Source organism: Diabrotica undecimpunctata, chromosome 8, assembly GCF_040954645.1.
Source record: "Diabrotica undecimpunctata isolate CICGRU chromosome 8, icDiaUnde3, whole genome shotgun sequence".
NCBI lineage: Eukaryota > Metazoa > Arthropoda > Insecta > Coleoptera > Chrysomelidae > Diabrotica > Diabrotica undecimpunctata.
Window position 1 is genome coordinate 108,127,750 of NC_092810.1, and position 18,641 is coordinate 108,146,390.

Here is an 18,641-nt window from a genome sequence, read left to right on the forward strand (position 1 = left end):
TTTTTATCTATTCGTCATCTAGTAACCCCCACCTATGTCTTAAAAGCTTCAGATATCTGCGAAAAATTTTGCCGTGAAATCGATGATTTTTGCATAACCAGACTAGGCTATGGGCTATTATATATTTTACTCGTATATTTAGTGGCTTCAGTCATATATATGTAGACATATTTGCTCTTGCCTTAGACAAAATTTAACCTTGGTACATTCGGTTTAATTATAATGGTAATACTTATTTTAGGTAAAAGCACTGATGATGGAATAGTAATTTTGAAAACATTCTGTGGTGTAGCTCTAAAGGGTTGTTTTATAATATTATTATCTTTTTTATTTTTAAATCTTTTCATAAAAGATTTTTAAATCAAATCATTGCGACTTATGATATACAGCCGACTACAAGAAATTAATTTTCCTTGTGGATTTTTCTTTTTAATTTTTATCTTTTTGGGAATCGCTAAATAAATTATCTATTCATTGTTGTATGTTCTCTATACGAATATATACAGGATGTCCAGAAACTCTCCTGCCAAACGGAAACTGCAGATATTGGGCGTGATTATAGTCGATTTAACATAAATTACCTTAATCAAAACATACCTTCTTAAAACGAACTTTTGTGACATTATTGAACAATTCAGAAAAACATAATTTTAAGGAACCATCTTTAAAGGCTCTATCAACCCCTTTGTGATTAAAGTAATATAGGCTCAATTGGCATAGAATCACTATCTGCGGTTTCCATTTTACAGAAAAGTTTCTGAACGCCCTGTAGGCCTGTATATTATATTAAATAACATAGGTGCAGGCAAAATATATTCCTGTCTGTACACCTTTTCAATTTTTATAGATTCTAATGCTCCTTGGGGCTGTTTACAGTCAATTTCTTTGAAGTTGTTTATACATTTGTCCGTTGCTTAAGTTTTTTTACTTTTAAAAAACTGTTTAGTGGCCAGTAAAAAAAAGCATTACCCATTTTATTCACTTCTCGGTGTGTGTATAGTAAAATTAAATTGTGATAAGTGTTCTAGCATCTCAACACCTTTGAGTAGTTATTAATGAATGAATTCCATTGAACCATGAGACCTTATTCCTCATCGTACTACTCATCTATCGAACGACTTGATTTACTTTCGAATTCTAATTTAAAGCCGCAGATCCACTTTGAATTTTGTAATGCTACATTTAAAAAATTGCTGGCTAGAGGGTGGCTCGAACCATGACCACAATAAACTTTTCATATCGAAGTAAGTAGGTAAGCCTTTTGAGGCAACGAATCACTATATATTACCATTATTGATTTACCAAAATTTACTAAAAGCACGAATATAATATTCAATTAAAAGTTCACATCACTAAAAAAATATTCTAAATAATTTATGATAAATAAATAACAATAATATATAAAAATAATTGACGAAAAGTGTAAACTTCCCTTATATTCCGCTAGTCTAGAACTCGATGTTGTCTGTATATATCTGTTTTGTAATAACTTGTAGGCTAGAAGTAGATAGCAGTTTGAGTAAAGCCAGGTAATGGTTTTGAAACAATAAAATTTAAACTTAAAAAAAATCGTTTCCATAAAAAACACGTTTTAAATATTTATATGTGACATAGTGTGACTTGCAACTAGATGTTCTGCTTTATTTGTAATCCGCAGTGATAGCGGACTAGTTTGGAATTTTCTCTTCTTTCCGCCTGACAGAAAGGTATATTTTCCTTCTTTATTGTTTATATTCTTGTTTCTGCTGCATAATAAGTTCCTACACATAAATATCAGTGTGTGTATCCTTTTTCCTTTTTTCCTAACGAATCTACCAATCTATCTATTATTTCTCTCTTGTTTCTATAGCTTGCAATTTCTTTGGCATGCGTATCTATAAAAGAACACACCATCTAACGAATATATGAAAATTTTTATAAAATGTCTACTTGTAAGAAACATTTTATTTCTTTTTTTTTATTAATGTAGAAAATCATGTATTGAAAGCACACTTTAATCAAATATTCCTTTAATTATGAAACAAATTTAATAAACTCTTTTGCGATAAAAATTGCTATTTAGTCTTTGACAATTAGAATTATTTTGGAAGCTTAGGTTTTCGTTTGAGTTAAAATATTAATGATAGTGGAAACTATAGATAGGTTTGATGCAGGTATCTAAAAACTGCTTTTGATAAATTTTGTAAAAGATTAAACGTCATATTTTACTCCTAAATAATATATAAACAGTGTGAGATCCCTATTTGAATTTAAATACTTAAGGTTATGACCGGTAAGTTATGGAAAAGTGATACAATTTTACTGTAAAGTCATAGAGAATCCTTTAAAATAAAAGTTTGTTAAGTTTGTTAATTTGTAGCTTAATTATTGCAGAAAAGGTTTCAAAAGTCGATTTTTTGGAAATTATTAATAACTTTTCTAAAAATGCACAAAAAACTTTAATTTCGTGTGATAATAGTTATCACGTGTATTTAGCTATAAAAACTTCAAGAAATTTCTACACGTTTTATCTACAACGATATTATGCGTAAACTATTAGGTTCACGTGAATTCTGAAAGCAGCAAATTGAAGAGGAAGACATATTTTATCAAATTAAATCACTTAACTATTAAAAAGTTTATGTTAAATATTGTAAAATAGATTTACAAAAGTACTGTCATTTTAAGCTCATAAACATTTAAAATAACTCATCAGTATGACGTATCAATATATAAGAAGTTATTTTGTTTATTCAAAATGTTGACATTTTTACACGAATTTAAAAAAAAATGTCCTACGACGCTTATAACCCGAGTTAGTCTTTTTTTATTCCTTGATTTTACTATGTCAAAAACTGAATTAATAAATTCAAATTTATAAAAGTTGCAATATCTCCGGTTCTAATCAACTAAAATTTATATTTTCTTTATTTTGGGGTACCTTGTTGCATATCTTAGAAAAATTTAATTAGTTAATATGCGGAATTGTTTATTTAACCGAGTAATTTTTTAAAACAATTTAAAATAAATATTTACTATGCAAAATTTTATTTTTCTCTTATTAATATTAGTAGAAAAGGTTATGCAGTAATAAACAACTTTGACTAAAAAACCTTACAAATACACTTTAAACGAATTAATTTTTATATATTTCTTATAAATAAAAATAGTGAAATTATTTATGTAAATTGTAATATGTTAATTATACCATGCGGTCCATATCTATGGAATAAATTCATTTTTAGCGTTATTATGTATGTACTATGTGAAAAAAATCCGAAACAGGTCGATTTTTATTCTTAAATTAAAAATTTACAGTATCAAAATATTATCCCCCTCCAGCACCCACTTTGAATTATAAGCACTCCCTTGAAAACTTTTAATAACAAAAATGGGTCGTGTGGCACCTTGTTAGAAAGGGATTTTAGTCCTCTGTTTAGCAATATAAAGTTTTTTGAGTTTGTGCTATCAGAACTGAGAAAATTGATTTTTACAATTAAATTAAATGTTCAACTTGATCACCATTATTCACGTCTTGTCAATAACCGAGGCGATTTTGGAATTCTTTTACATTTTTTATGACCTCGGGGGTTATTTTGTTAATTTCTTCCTATACTAACTTTTAAATCAGTAATATTGCCTGGTCTATTAAAATATACTTTAGAAATAATCAGGTATTTTCGTATATGTTCTGCTAAACATTACGGAAAAACTTTTGGAGATAATAAAATATTAGTCAAAAAGCCAAATAAAAACTTAAAATGAATCTAGTAGGCTGCTGTCATTTAGGTATTTAAAGTTACTAAAAGACGTCAGTATAATATTTGTGCGCGTATTAAATTTAATTATGGCTCATTTGTCCGAGACTCAAAGAATAGACATTTTATTACGATTGGTTGTGGTAATAAAACAAGAACTCAAAAAGCGATTTGTGAAATGTTTAATAATAAATACTCTGGTCAACAAGTTTCGCAGTCTACAGTTGCAAAATTGAAAAGTTAGATGTACTTCTAGAGATTGAGGAATATCCGCGACAATTCGAGATCTTGCCGCCGTCAATGATGTAATTAAATAATCTATTTTGAGAGTTTTGCATAAATAAAAATACCACCCTTACAAAATTTAGTTGGTTCAGGAGTTAAATGAAGATGATCCTGATTGAAGGCAAGAATTTTGTGAAACGATGATGGACAGCATGAACGCAGATTTGCAGTTCATAAATAAAATAGTTTTTTCTGATGAAGCGACGTTTCATTTAAACGTAGCGGTTAACAAACAGAACTGTAGATATTGGACCAGAGAAAATTCTCACTGGATGTGTGAAACTCACACGCAATATCTTGAAAAAGTTAACATTTTGGCTAGTATCATTAACAATAAAATTATTGGTCCTTATTTTTTGAGGGCACAGTTGATGGTGAGGTTTATCTAGATTTTTTTATTCAGTCTTTAGTGCCTGCATTACGAAGATTGTTTCCTGATGTTAATCATCCAAATGAGATAGATTGATCTTTTTACTACCGACCAGACGGAGCCCCACTGCATTTTGCACTTATAGGTAGAAATTATTTAAACGAGATTTTTCCCAATAGGTGGATTGGAAGACGTGAAACGATCGAATGGCCGGCTAGATCCCCCGATTTGACTACTCTCGATTACTTCTTATGGGGTTATTTAAAATCTAAAGTATATTTTATTAGACCAAACAGTATTGCTGACTTAAAAGTTAGGATAACGGAAAAAAATAACAAAATATCCCCCCAGGTCGTACAAAATGTATGAGAATTTCAAAATCGCGTTGGTTATTGTCAATAAGTGAATGGTGGTCATTTTGAACATTTAATTTTATTGTAAAGTACATTGAAAAATACATTCTAAATATTATGTGACATTATTATCTTCATTCAACCTAAAGTTTTGTGATAGAGACATTATCAAAATTGTACATCTTAAAAATCAATTCTCTCAGTTATGATTGCATTAAACTTAAAAACTTTATATTGCTAACCCCCTTTGGTATTTAAAATTTTCGAGGGGGTCCTTATAATTCAAAGGGGGTGATCGAAGGGTATATTTTCATAATATAAATTGTCAATTTAAGAATAAAATTCAACCTGTTTCAGGTTTTTTTCACATAGTACATAATAACGCTAAAAATGAATTTATTCCATACATATGAACCGCATGGTATTTATACAGATTAATTCCATTTTTTTATAATTATACAGTTTATAACAAATAATTTGTGTAAAATATATTTGTACTGTTATTTAGAAAAAGTAAATAAAAATAAAATAATAAGCATTAAAAAATGAACACGTAAAGATTTGACTTTGAAATAAAAATGTAATTACTATTTTTACTGTGAATAAGCCACAATGTAAGTTTAAAATAAGTTTATTGACATTTCATTTTCCATTGGAGATAATATTTATAATTATAATACAAAAATACTCAAGTTTATTATTATTTGATAATTTTTTCTACTAATAATAATAATAAGAAAAAAGTAAAATTTTGCAAAATAAATATTAATTTTAAATTGTTTAAACAAATTACTTAATTAAATAAACAATTCACAAATTAACTAAATGCATTTTTATGATCTATGCTACGAGGTACCCCAAATTAAAAAAAACATCAATTTTCGTTGATTAGAACCGGAGATATTACTACTTTTATAAATTTGAATTTATGAGTTCTTTTTTTTTCTTCTTTTTATGTAGACATAATTCTGTTTTTGTGTTTCTGCCTGGTATGTCACTAGTAACTATTGAATTCAGTGTTTAAAATAGTTAAACAGCTGCTCTTTTAAGCCCTTTATCTTTGACGCATCATGGACGGCTCGTTTTTAAAAGATACGTATTTAATTTTTTTATCTAAACTTAAACTCTTAGTCTTTAAAGTGGTTTTTTTAAATTGTTTATTGGTTATAAACAAAGCCCCGGTGAATTTTTGACAAAAAAATAGCTATCTCCGGTTTTAAAGGTCGTAGAAAAGTGTTTTTCGAAAAGTATAATGACGAATAAAAAAATTAACTTCCTACATGTTATTGCATTTGAGTTATTTTAATTATTTATAAGCCTAAAATCACAAACCATTATTTACAGTTTACCATTTTACATGGTTTTGTAAACCATTATTACATTTAGTAAACCATTATTTACAGTATTTAACACAATTTTTTTAATCATTAAAGATTAAATTTTATAAAATAAGCTTTTCTCTTCCATTTGGTGCTCTCATAATTCATGTAGACCTACTACTTTACGCAAAAGCTTTCTGAAATAAACAATTTCAATTTTGCAATAACTGTTAAGTGAATCTTCTCGAAATTTATAGCTGAATACATGTGATATTGTCCCTATTATCACGCGAAATTAAATTTTTTTGTACATTTTTAGAAAAGTTTTTAATAATTTTTAAATAATCGACTTTTAAAGCTATTTAATTAATAATCAAGCAACAAAGTAACAAAAATAAATGAAAAAATTCTCATCTTAAAATATTTTCTATGCTTTTTCAGCAACATTGTGTCATTTTCCATATAATATACCTTTCGTGACCTTTAGTATTTAAAATCAAACAGCGATCTTACATTGCTTATATATTGTTTATAAGTAAGAAATGACGTTTAATCTTTTGCATATTTTGTTTGTTACATATTGTTATCACCAAATTTATCAAAATCAGTTAGATAACTGTATCAATGACTGTCATAGGAAAATCGTTAGTTGCCTGGTCTACAAGTTAATGAGATTCAATTACTGGAAACTAGGGTCCTTAGCCAAACATACTCAACATTTTGAACACAAAATAATCAAACATCATACATTTCGAGGTATCTTCAATCATTCAACTGTTATTTTTGGTTTAATCAAAAAGGTTCGTAGAAGTTTCAATGAAATATCATTTACGTAACAAATCTTTAGTTTAATTTTTACTTTTGTTCTAAATATGTTAGATGGGTTGTGATATTATAGACTTTACTTCTACTCTGCTAGTCCGCCGATGATTTCCTATCAACAATCTTTTAGAGAAAAAAGAAATGAAATAAATATAATTACCTAAACAACAATTCTGCTCGTAACTAATGTAGTAGGTATTAACGAAGTAAGATATTTCAAAAAACTAATTTTTAACGCAAATATGAGTTCTTGGGGGAAGTATACGAAGGCAAATAATTATTAGGCGGGAAAAGTTTCAGACATGTTCTGAATATAAATATGTTCTGTATACTGGTATGACCTGCCATAGAAATATACTGAGAAATATAATTAGAAATGTCGGCATGGTGCAAACAACAAGAAAAGTTTTAATCAAGTAGACATAGGAAATTTAAAAGCCAAAACAAAAAAGCTCTTACGATTCAAAAAGGTAAAAAAAAAGAAGGTAAATGTTTGGTTGTAGAACAAGAAACTGTAAAACAAATTTGTACAAAGTATTTAACCACATCTAATATCAAATAGAGCTTCGATTACTTAAAAAATAATAGTGGTATATAATAAATAGTAGAAAATATGTACAGATTAGGGCGAACCTGATGAAAAAACTTGAGAATGTTATTTATTTAATTTCTGGGAAATTCGGTACTGAAAATAGAGAAAATTTTTTAAAACAGTACTGTAAGTGTAATAGAAATATAAATGTTTATGTTTCTATTCTTTAATCCTTCCATTTTAATAAAAGTCCTGCTTTCTTTTCTTTTCACTTTTCTTTATATAAAAAATTATTTGTCTTTTTCGGTTTTTTTCAACTGTTTTTTATTCATTTAGGTACAAGTAGGCTTTGTATCATAACTGGGCTCCACTTTTTCGATGATAGAGAAATTATGTATACAGAGGAGGCCATTAAAAACAGGACAGCGAATTATTTGACAATATTCATTAGATTTTGTGAATTATTTGCTGAAGCAGTTCGACTTTATTCCATAGGCGAAGCATTCTGCCGGCCTTCTAGTTTCAGAATCTCGTATTTTAAAATAAGGAATATATTCTGTGTTGGACATCACTAGACAGGTGCCTCGATAGAATATTCCTCGATAGAATAACAAAGCACTTCTCTCATTGTGTTGAAGTTTGCCCGAGTCTTTTCTATCCCGATTTTATTTCTGGAAAGTAATTATTTGTAAAGGTAATCTTTTTTTCAGATAAGCTTACTTTTTTACTAGTTTGACAATGGTTCCGTTTATCAGAAGAACATCATTGTTTCTTTGAGTTTTTGTATTCTCGTAATTTTGGTCTTTCGGACGTTCCATGATAGACCGTATTCCTATCCATAATCCGCCATTCTTGTCAAGAGTCTTTGAAGATCTTCAATATATTCCGTTAGGATGACTGTATCATTAGCATATCTAATGTTGTTAATTGAAACTCCATTTACTTTTATTCCATCTGTTTCACCATCAGGAGTTTTCAGGATCTGTATGAAGTAAGCATTAAAAAGGATTAGTGATAATACGCATCCCTGTCTCACTACACGTCTGATTTTTTCATCTGACAGCTACTCGTTAACGCGTACTTTTTGCTCACTGCTTATAATAGCAAAATTTAATAAATATTGCCAAATACCAGGTTAAACTCTTTTCAGTTGCCCACTATATGTATGTCACCTTATTGCCATTTACACAACTGTAATACTGTTTATTTTTTTAGTTATTTTTTATGTAATTGGACCTAACTAATATAAACATTTTGGTTTATATTCTTTTTTAAGATTTTCTGTGCAGATATTTTCAATGTAATCTAAAAATAGTTGCTAAATCAGCTTCATTATTTTCAAGAAAAGTTGTGTCGTATGCATTTCTCAAATATATTCCTGTTAAAGAAGGTATATGTGCAGCAATTTTGACTTACGGTTGAGAAACTTTCATACTTTCCAAAAAAATTCGTAGATCTATGTTTAGATTGAAGACATAGAATTTCAGAAGTAAAGTAATTTTAAGTTACCATTGATACTTTTGAAAGAATAGCATGCATAAAGTATATGATTCAATAATGCTATGAGGACACATTGAGGTATGGGTGGATTTAAACGACACAAGATCGTAAGCAAATGTAATGACTGAGCATAGGAAATTACTGAGAGACCCATATTTCTAACAATTAATACTACAAGCTGTGTAATGATAATGACTATTAATATCAGTCAAAACCGGTCTATGTATGCAGATTTAACTTCCTCTATTAAAACTTCAGAAAATTTAAATTATTTTTACCAGAGCACTTTTATTATTTTATAATTTCTTACTCACAAAAGACTTCTTATTTATAATAGAATCTCTCCCGAAATTATAGCAAAATGTTAGCAAATTTAAACTATTAGAATATCTAAAAATCCTACACATAAATAAAAACTGCTAAGAAAGTCTTCTTTACAACTTGTAAGATTACAGTGGTAGTAAAAATTATTAAGAAAATATGGAAAAATCACATTAAAATACATACAGAGATGAGGCTTATAAAAATCATGGTCTTCTCCATTTTTTGTATCGGTCTGACTTCTGGCCATTGAGGAAAGTTGATAAAAGTACTATAGATGCGTTAGAAATATTTTGCTGGTCCAACCAGTCGATTAATAATTACTGAACAAATCAGCGCTTACTTTGGTCATGGTGCATGGGAGCTAGAGCCTGGGGAAGAACTCTAACAGGGTATATGGACCACATGACTAAATAAGTCTGAGCCCCACTAAACTATCGCCTTAGAGATGTAGAAAACAGACAAATATGGAAGCACATCAGAAACCTAGTCGACCGACTAGGAAGAAGAACAGATTATTAAGAAGAAACATGTCTACATTATATAAAATGTAGATATCCATGCGAAAACAAGATATGAAAAAGTTTTTTAATATTAACTCAATTTATTGTGTATTATTTGTTTTCGCGTATTTGTAGTACCCTTTCGGTAGGTATCAATGAACGAGCGCCATCGACACCCTATTTCCCATCCCAATACTCTTCATTTGCCCGTTTAGCTATCTTACTGACTTCTTTTTACCATTTTACTATTCTACTATATCGATTATAATTCATTTTGGTTGTTCCTTTAAAGTGGTAAGTCGTGTTTTTAAAATAAATTATATATCTATACTATACTATGGTGTTTAGCTTTAATATATCTGACATCATTATTTTCCTGATTAACTCTTTACTGACAGTTGAAATGCTATCTAAATAAACAGTAAACATATGTTACGCCATTATTTAGAGCTACTGTCAATAAAGTCATGATAGCGAATATGGTGGCTAACATTATATGCAATGCTTAATAACGGTCATGGAATTGACTATGATATAGTTCAATGATACCTTACGGGGTTTCTACGAGGAACATCAAAAAAATGACAATAAGAACACAAAGTTTGTTTAAGATTTAGGGATTTTTTAATGTGGATGGTTCATTTGTAGTGTAAGGAAATATCTAATAATTATCTAGTTCATTTCCCATTTACTTCACTTACGACAGTTGTGGGATTCTCTCAGTGTACGTTCATCACGAGGCGCCGACCCTCGATCGGACCATAGGATGGTATTATAATTATCATCGCCACGTAAAATAAGTGCATTATTTTAAATGCGAGCGTTCACTGAGAAGTGCTATGCTCTAGGCGAGGATACCATGCTATGGTCTCCGTAATGAACTGAATGCTCAGTGCATTGTGACTAGACGCGAAATATTTAAGACATGCTATACTCGGTCAAAAAGACAGTTTTGATGTTTTCATAAGACCCATTTTTGTGCCTAGAATGTAGTTTTTTTGGTTAATTTCACGTCCAAAAGAACCAATACCAAATGTGATTTAGCTTGTGAGATGCTCAAGAAATTGAAATAAAAAACAAGAAGGTATTCGTTCCTCATTGGTACTTTCTCACGAAAATGTCAATTTCATGTTTTTGTAATATCTAGGAATCTGCTTATGTCTTTTGGATATATCACTCCCAGATTTGTATCTAGAAAGCATTAAAGAAGTTCTGTTGATTGATTATACAACGATCATGCTAATGTTTGGGGAAATTGTCAAAAATGACTTCAAGCGGTACAGTGAAACTTATACGACCAGGGTATGCTTGTAAAACTTCCAAATAAAAAGCAACAGATTGCTATGTCCACTATAGATTCTTGAGATAAAAAATAAACGTATATACTTATTAATTACTATATGTAATTATAATTTCTAAAATCACTTTTAATTAGTTTGCAGGTAGTACCCAAAAAAGTCCACTTTTTGATCTATATAGTTTTATGTACATTTTTTTCTCCGCGTTCATAAATAATATAAACCCAAAAATATCACATTTTTGTCATCTGTGTAATATTTAATCAGTTTAAAATTTGAAAGAAAGATCCAAGTAATTAACTAATTAACTCCCTTAATACTTTAGACATTAAAAGTCGTCTTTGTTGTGACAGATCAGTGGGACAGATATGGCATATTCGGATGGAGGGATAAAACGTCCAAAAATGTCTTCATCTATGACTACAAATTCACTATATTAAAATATTCACACTCCTATTTTTAGACAAAATATACAAGATGTTTCTAGATTCAACCAATAACGTTCTACAAAGAGATTTCGCTGATTGATGTTACGATGTAGAAAAACGAACCCTAAAAGGACTTAATTGCAGAGATTTTAAGAATTGATTATAGGTAAAAAACTCATAAATATTTCTTTAAATCTGGTAAACAATAAAGTGTTATATGTAAAATACTTTGACATCAACTAACTTGAGGAAAATTGAACCAGTGCCTTGCTCTCAGTAATCATTTTTTCCCTACCTTAACGCTACTGAAACAAATATTACTTTTAATATTTTTTAAATTCTTTATTTATTTCTGGATATAAAGTAATAAACGTGAACAATGTTGTAGATATTTCCTATCCAAAATGTATACAAGTATATAGATAATTTTGTTATAATATATTTTCATTTTCATGCTCTGAAGATTACTCCTTCTGAAAGAAGATCGTCTTCTTTCTGTGCCCTGCTCGATTATTGTGCGTTGGTTATTAAATTGGCGATACAAATTTTGCTGATGGCAGCTCGGAAAAGAGATGCAGAGGATCTTTTAAACCCTTTTTTCAGGTTTCTAAGCCATGGCGTTCTTCGTAGACCTGGCCGTCTTCTTCTGTCTATTTTACCTTGTTTTATTAAATGAAATATATTATATCTCTCGGGGTAACGCATAACATAACCAAAATATTCCAGTTTGAGATTTTTAAGTGTTTAGACCACTTCCGTAACTTTTCCCATCCGCTGAAAAACAACTTTGTTACCTATTCTATGGACCCAACTTATTCGTAGAATTCTCCAATATACCCAGATTTTACAGGTTTCAAGTTTTTTGTTTTAGAAGTGTATCCGATAAAGTCCAACCTTCGACAGCATATAAAGGAATAGAGGACACGTAATATCTTACTTATCTAATTTTCATTATCAAAGTACTATTGCTTCTCATTTAGATTACAACCAAGATAAGTTGTTGCTTCTCTCCAGTTGTTCTCCATAAGCTATTACTACTTCTGGTTTTATTTGTGTTTTACTGATAACCATCATGTTTGTCTTTGTGGTGTTTAGCTTCAGTTCATATTTTTCGCACGTTATGGTAACTCGATTATTCACATGTTAAAGTTCTTCGCAACTATTTGCAATTAACACCGTGTCCCGTGTCATCCGCGTACCTCAAACTATCAATATTGATGCCATTAATTTTGATAACACATTGAACACTATCCAATGCTGTAATTAAAAAGAACTGCGAATAGATTTAAATATTAGTGAAAACAAAATGCAATCCTCTTTTACTCCTTTTCGTATTTTAAAGAGGATCGTTTCTTTTTAACCTTTCTTAATTTATATTTAAATGGGAATAAGCCACAATTAAAGGTTAAAATACGTTTATTGACGTTTCAATTTCCACTTCGGAAATCGTTCTCCTTTGACAGTATTAAATTTTATTTATATTTAGGAGAACGATTTCCGAAGTGGAAATTGAAAAGTCAATAAACGTATTTTAACCTTTAATTGTGGCTTATTCCCATTTAAATATAAATTAATTTAAAATGCCACAAGAAAATAGCTTCAGAACAATATTAAGTATCCTTTCTTCTTCACGTACCAAAAATAGTTTATATTTCTTTTTTTCGTTTTTGAGTCTTATCCATTTTGTAAAATTAATTTTTTAGTTATATTCTAAACTAGAAGGCTAATAGTAATCGGAAAGTAATTATTTTGATCTTTGATTTATTAAACTATCCTTTCTTCCAATCTACACATCTTAACAGCTGTATGATTATAAATTATGCGCTTCTTCCAGGGATGGTGTTGATCTTTTTAAGCTGTCTCTATCTCTCTCAAAGTTTGTGCTTAATAATAAGTACATCGACTTCTTCCTCCCTGTGGTTTTCCTTGGACTACTAGTCTCTCCATATTATCGACACGTGTTAGATGTCTAAAGAATGTTAATATTTTTGAATATATGAACTGGAGAGACATTGTAGACATTGTAGACACTCTACAAAAACAAATGTATTTTTTCTTTTGATTATCCAAGGAATTTGAAGCATTCTTCTACTGTTAAGATGGTCCACATTTCGGAGGCATAGCTAGGAATAGCATGGGAGAAACCAGTGTTCGTACAAGATTGATTTTACTTTTTTGTTCTGTGTCTGTTTTTCTATATTGTATTGAGGTTGTACTTAGCGGTTCTACCCATCTGTATACGTCGTTGAATTTCATGTTCATAGCTTCCAATATTGTTGACGGTGCTGCTGAAAAAAATTAAATTTTTAACTACTTTATATCCAGCAATGTGTTTAATTTATGTTTTATTGTTGTTGGTTCTTTGAGGACCATCATTACTTTTGTCTTGTTTTTATTAATTGGTAGTCAATGTTCATCGCCAACTCTTTTTGTTTGTCGAGTATCAATGTAAGCTCTTTCTTATTTTGGGCTATAAGCAATGTGTACATTGGGCTGTAAGCAATTTTATGCAGTTTAACTAGATGAATCGGAATGATCCTATTAATAAGAATTGGCCATCTTAAATTCCATTGTACATTATCGAAGGCTTTTTCGTAGTCTACGAAACAGAGATACATGCGGCCGTTGTATTCTCTTGATTTTTCAAAAAGTTGCCATAGATTTAAATTTTTTTTTCACATTTAACTACTATAGTTGTTGCCTTCTGCGGTGGATTTTTTTTAACCAAAGAAAATATTACGGAAGTTGTCCAGTCAGTAGGCCATTTAAGGGTGGTTTATATGACGTAGTAATATACGACTTTTAAACCAATCTCACCCATATTTTTTAGTAGTTCAGATGAAATTGCATCTACACCAAAAGATTTATGTTGTGCTATATTATTATAGCAGCTTTAAGTTCTTCCAACATCATATGTGGTTCTTTTTCATAACCATTTTCATTGAGGTTTATTTTATAGGTATTATAGCTCCAATAAAATGGTTCACAGTAATTACGCTATACCTTGTGACGGTTATGTCTATTAGACACCAGACTTAGTAAAACGCAAGTTTATTCTAAGTAAAGATATACTCAAATAAATAACAAAAATAAAATTAACTTCCATACAATATGTACAATACACAAAAATACGAATTTCTGGTAAAAAAATTGACGGAGCTGTGGTCCGATGTTAATACCTTCAAAAAATAAATACTAGCGGTACTCGAATAAGTGAGGCAACGGACGATATTTGATTAATATCGAAAAACCAAGGAACGACTAATCAATGCTTAGTCTACTTTAGAGATTGATCACTAGCACGACAGAGGCAAGAAACGGAAGCGATCGATCAATACTCAATCGCAGACGGAGATCGGAAAGGTCGGTTGGTCTTTCATTAATACTCAATGATCCACAGCTCTTACCAGATCAACACTTCTGATTGAACTGTCTTTTCTGTGTTGGTTTACGGCATCTTAAATTTATGGCAATATTCTATCTCCAGTGCACATCGATAGTAGTGGTAGGCCGTTGGTGGGAGTGTGACCATGAGGAGAGAGGGTCAGCTGATAATAAGCGCTGACCGTGACCTCGTTACAACTTGTACTACTTTGTCTATATACCTTCTTCTTCTTCTTTCTTGTATGTAGGCTTTAAAGCCTGTTTCTTCTTAAATATTAGCCTCCTAAATTGTTTAAATTGTCGAACCATCTTTTTCTTGGTCTGCCAATACTTCTTCGTCCATTTGGTGACTTATCTCGTGCTATTCGTACTATCCTATCCTCTACCATTCCTCTACCTGTACCAATAAATTGTTAGCATTGTATACTGCACAGTTTTTGGGTTTTAAACAGCGTGTTATAATCTTATTTTTTTGAAACAGCTCTTTTTTGGTTTTAAGGAGCTTGTTATAATTTTAACTTTTTTTAAACAGCTCTTTTGTTTGTAACGAGTTGGCATGCTGCTATATACATATATACTGCGCATATTTTGTACATTGTAGAGATATCTATTATAATCTTGTCTATACCTTCTTTGAATATGGGGTAAGAGCTGCTTGTATCAACTTTTGCCCTTGTCTTTTATGAGAACTTTATTGTTTAATGATCTTTTCTATTCGATTAATTCTTACTGCGTTTAATTAATACGTTTCATCGAATATCCAGGAGCATTTGTTTATTTTTTTTTGGCTGCGTTGTTTTTATTACCTCTATAAGGGCACTTTTTATTTGTGACCACAAAAATGTTCTACTTTGGAGGTGTCATCATCATCATCACTGGCTCGACAACCCTTTTTGGGTCTTGGCCTGTTCCAGGATTCTTCTCCATTTTGATCTGTTTCGTGCTTTTTTTCTCCAGTTTTTTTTTTATTTTTAAGGTTGTTATATTATTTTCTATTTGTTCTAAGTATCTCAGTTTCGGTCTTCCTCTTGTTCTTTTTCCTACTGGCACCTGTTTGAATATTTTGTTTGGTATTTCGCCTTCTTCCATTCTTTCTACATGTCCTATCCAACGCAGCCGTCCTATTTTAATGAATGTTATAATATCCGGATCCTGATATATTTTGTATAGTTCAGAGTTGTATCTTCTTCGCCATATTCCGTTTTCTTTTGTGCCCTTATATATGTGTCGCAATATTTTTCTTTCGAAGGTGTACATAATTTCAAATGTGGGTGATATATTTTGTTCGATATTATTTTTCTTATCTATTATATTTATTACTTCTTTGGGAGAGGCTTCTTTTTTTATTGGTTATTACTATAGACTTCTTAATAAAATTTCAATATAAGTTAAGACTGAAGGCTAAAATGTGAGCCTTATAACGTCCACGAAAATAAATTATTCGTAATAATCTACTGAAAAATGGACAGATGCCCTATGGTGCTTAAAACATGTATCTTGTTTTATATTTATAAAGACAATTTTCATTGCTTTATTTCAATTAATTTAAATAATATCTATAAATACCCATTTCAAATTATGTTAAACCTTCACTTAATGTAATAATTTTCTTCAACCCAAACATGCCGTTGTGGAATTAAAACTTACTTATGTAGTAAATTTTTATTTTCATAATGCTTTTTGTACATACTTGTTCAGAAATTTCTTTAATATCAAATAATTTACTATTTAACTATTTTAACACTTACGTGCGAGTTTGGAATGATGCAGCACTTGTTGTTTTAAATCTTTCCAAACAAGACAATCCCCTATTGTTGTTTTTCACATGCACAGTCTCTACTGTTTGTTGCTTTTCATCATTGTTTTCCATGCTTAATAAGCTTGTTATTTAAAATTGTAATTGTTTCTTCCCCCAAAACCTTTCCGTTAGTTGGACTATCCAAATTTGCTCACGACCCTAATACTAAATTGAGTATACCGGGTGTGCTAAAAGAAGCGGGACGGTCGAGTATTTCGCAAAATTTACATTGGATCAATTAACTGAAAAACACGTTTCCAATATTTTTCAAAAATCTATCGAAAAACATTAAACATGACCCCTAGCCCTACCCCTGTAGGTGAGGCAGGAGGCAATGTTAAAATCTAAAATAGGAATCCCCATTTTTTATTGCAGATTTGGATTATTTATGAAAAACTAATGAACTTTTTAAAACATTTTTTTAATTGTTAATAGATGCTATATTCGGAAAATTACGAATTATCTTGACACCCTAGGAAAATTATGGAAACGCTCTAGTATCTCAAGAAATACGTTATTAAATGAAAACCCAAAAATCAGGTGTTTATTATTTTTCAAAATTCTATGGAATGGCACTAGATGCGACTCCTCACCACTACCTGCTCGGGGTGGGGCAGGAGATAACTTTGAAATCTTAAATATAAACCTCCATTTTTTATTGCAGATTCAGATTTTACGTAAAAAACTGTATTTAGTACCACAAAAACTAGTTTTTAGACTGATTTCTGACTCTGTATTTTTTTTCTGCGATTACAACGCCATCTATTACGAATATAAATAAAAGTCCTTATAAAACTTATTTACTTTTTCTATGAATTCGATATTATTCTGTGTCATTCGATAGATTTTTGAAAAATAATAAACACTTGTTTTTTTGGTTTTTCACTTAGAAGTGTGTTCAGAGTGATTCAATGTAAAATTCGCGATATGCTCGGCCGTCCCGCTTATTTATTCACACCTGGTATAATAAGAAATTTTCTAACTACTTTTAAACATTTTTCTAGACATAAATACATACAATACCGTTGATTTTATGTTTATACGAGACTTACTTTTTTATCCGGAAAGAAATAAAAAATTTAAAAAATAATAAAAATATTAAAAAAATTCTCCAGTGATTATGTACAATACAAGGGATTGTTACCATTAATTCTATTATTCTGTTAAATAACACTGATATATCCCTTATGTATTTTTTTTTCAAAATTTAGTTGATGTCAATGTATTGTTACCAATGAAAAAGGTATTTATCAGCACCTTTGACCTATAGTAAATCTTGAATTTAGATTTTAAATTTTTAATCTCTGCGCCTAAGTTATTGATTGAATGTCTAGATCCGAAATAGACATTCCCAGACGAACACAAACACACCCTGCATATTTCTTAATATTATCCACTCGTTACAGTTGTGTTTAGTTTTTGGAAATTTTGGTACATTATTCGTATGTTGTCATCTAATACTATAATAAATATTTTGGTTTTTTAATCTTGCTCATTTAAAAATAAAATAAACATGAAATACCACATTAATCATAACTATATGATGCCGCAAATACTTAAATACAAACCTCTTGAATAAATTGACTATATATTTTTGACTTTTTAGACCATCAACTTATTTTAGATATAATTTAATACGTTTTAATACAATACACATCATTGCTGGAAAAGTTCGTACTTATAAATTATTAATTTCGTACCTTTTTATAAACGCAATTTCCAATAAATTTAGTTGCTTGTTTTGTGTCTTGAGTATTTGGCACGTCTGCATGAATTCTTAGAAGCAATTATTGCATATTACCTTGTATGAATTTATTATCTTTATTACTGTATTAAGTAGAATATTTTTGCACTACATTTATTTACTATATGCTAAATATATTATCTATATCGTTTTAAAACTAAAAAAATGCAATTTTTAACATCTATACAATCTTGTGTGGCATTTAAAAAATGTAATAATATTTATATAATACATTAATTTAATAAAT

The 18,641-nt window shown here is 29.8% G+C and overlaps 1 protein-coding gene across 2 annotated transcripts in view; it reads left to right on the forward strand.

Annotated features, from left to right (window-relative positions):
• slo (calcium-activated potassium channel slo) overlaps positions 1-18,641 on the forward strand; it is a 535,662-nt gene that overhangs the window by 392,235 nt on the left and 124,786 nt on the right. Inside the window, exon 17 of one of the 2 annotated variants that reach the window (XM_072540708.1) lies at positions 4,144-4,154. The exons of the other annotated variant lie outside the window; for it this stretch is intronic. Within the exon in view, the coding sequence (XP_072396809.1) occupies positions 4,144-4,154 (11 nt within the window). The remainder of the gene's footprint in view (positions 1-4,143; positions 4,155-18,641) is intronic. 2 annotated transcript variants of the gene reach the window in all.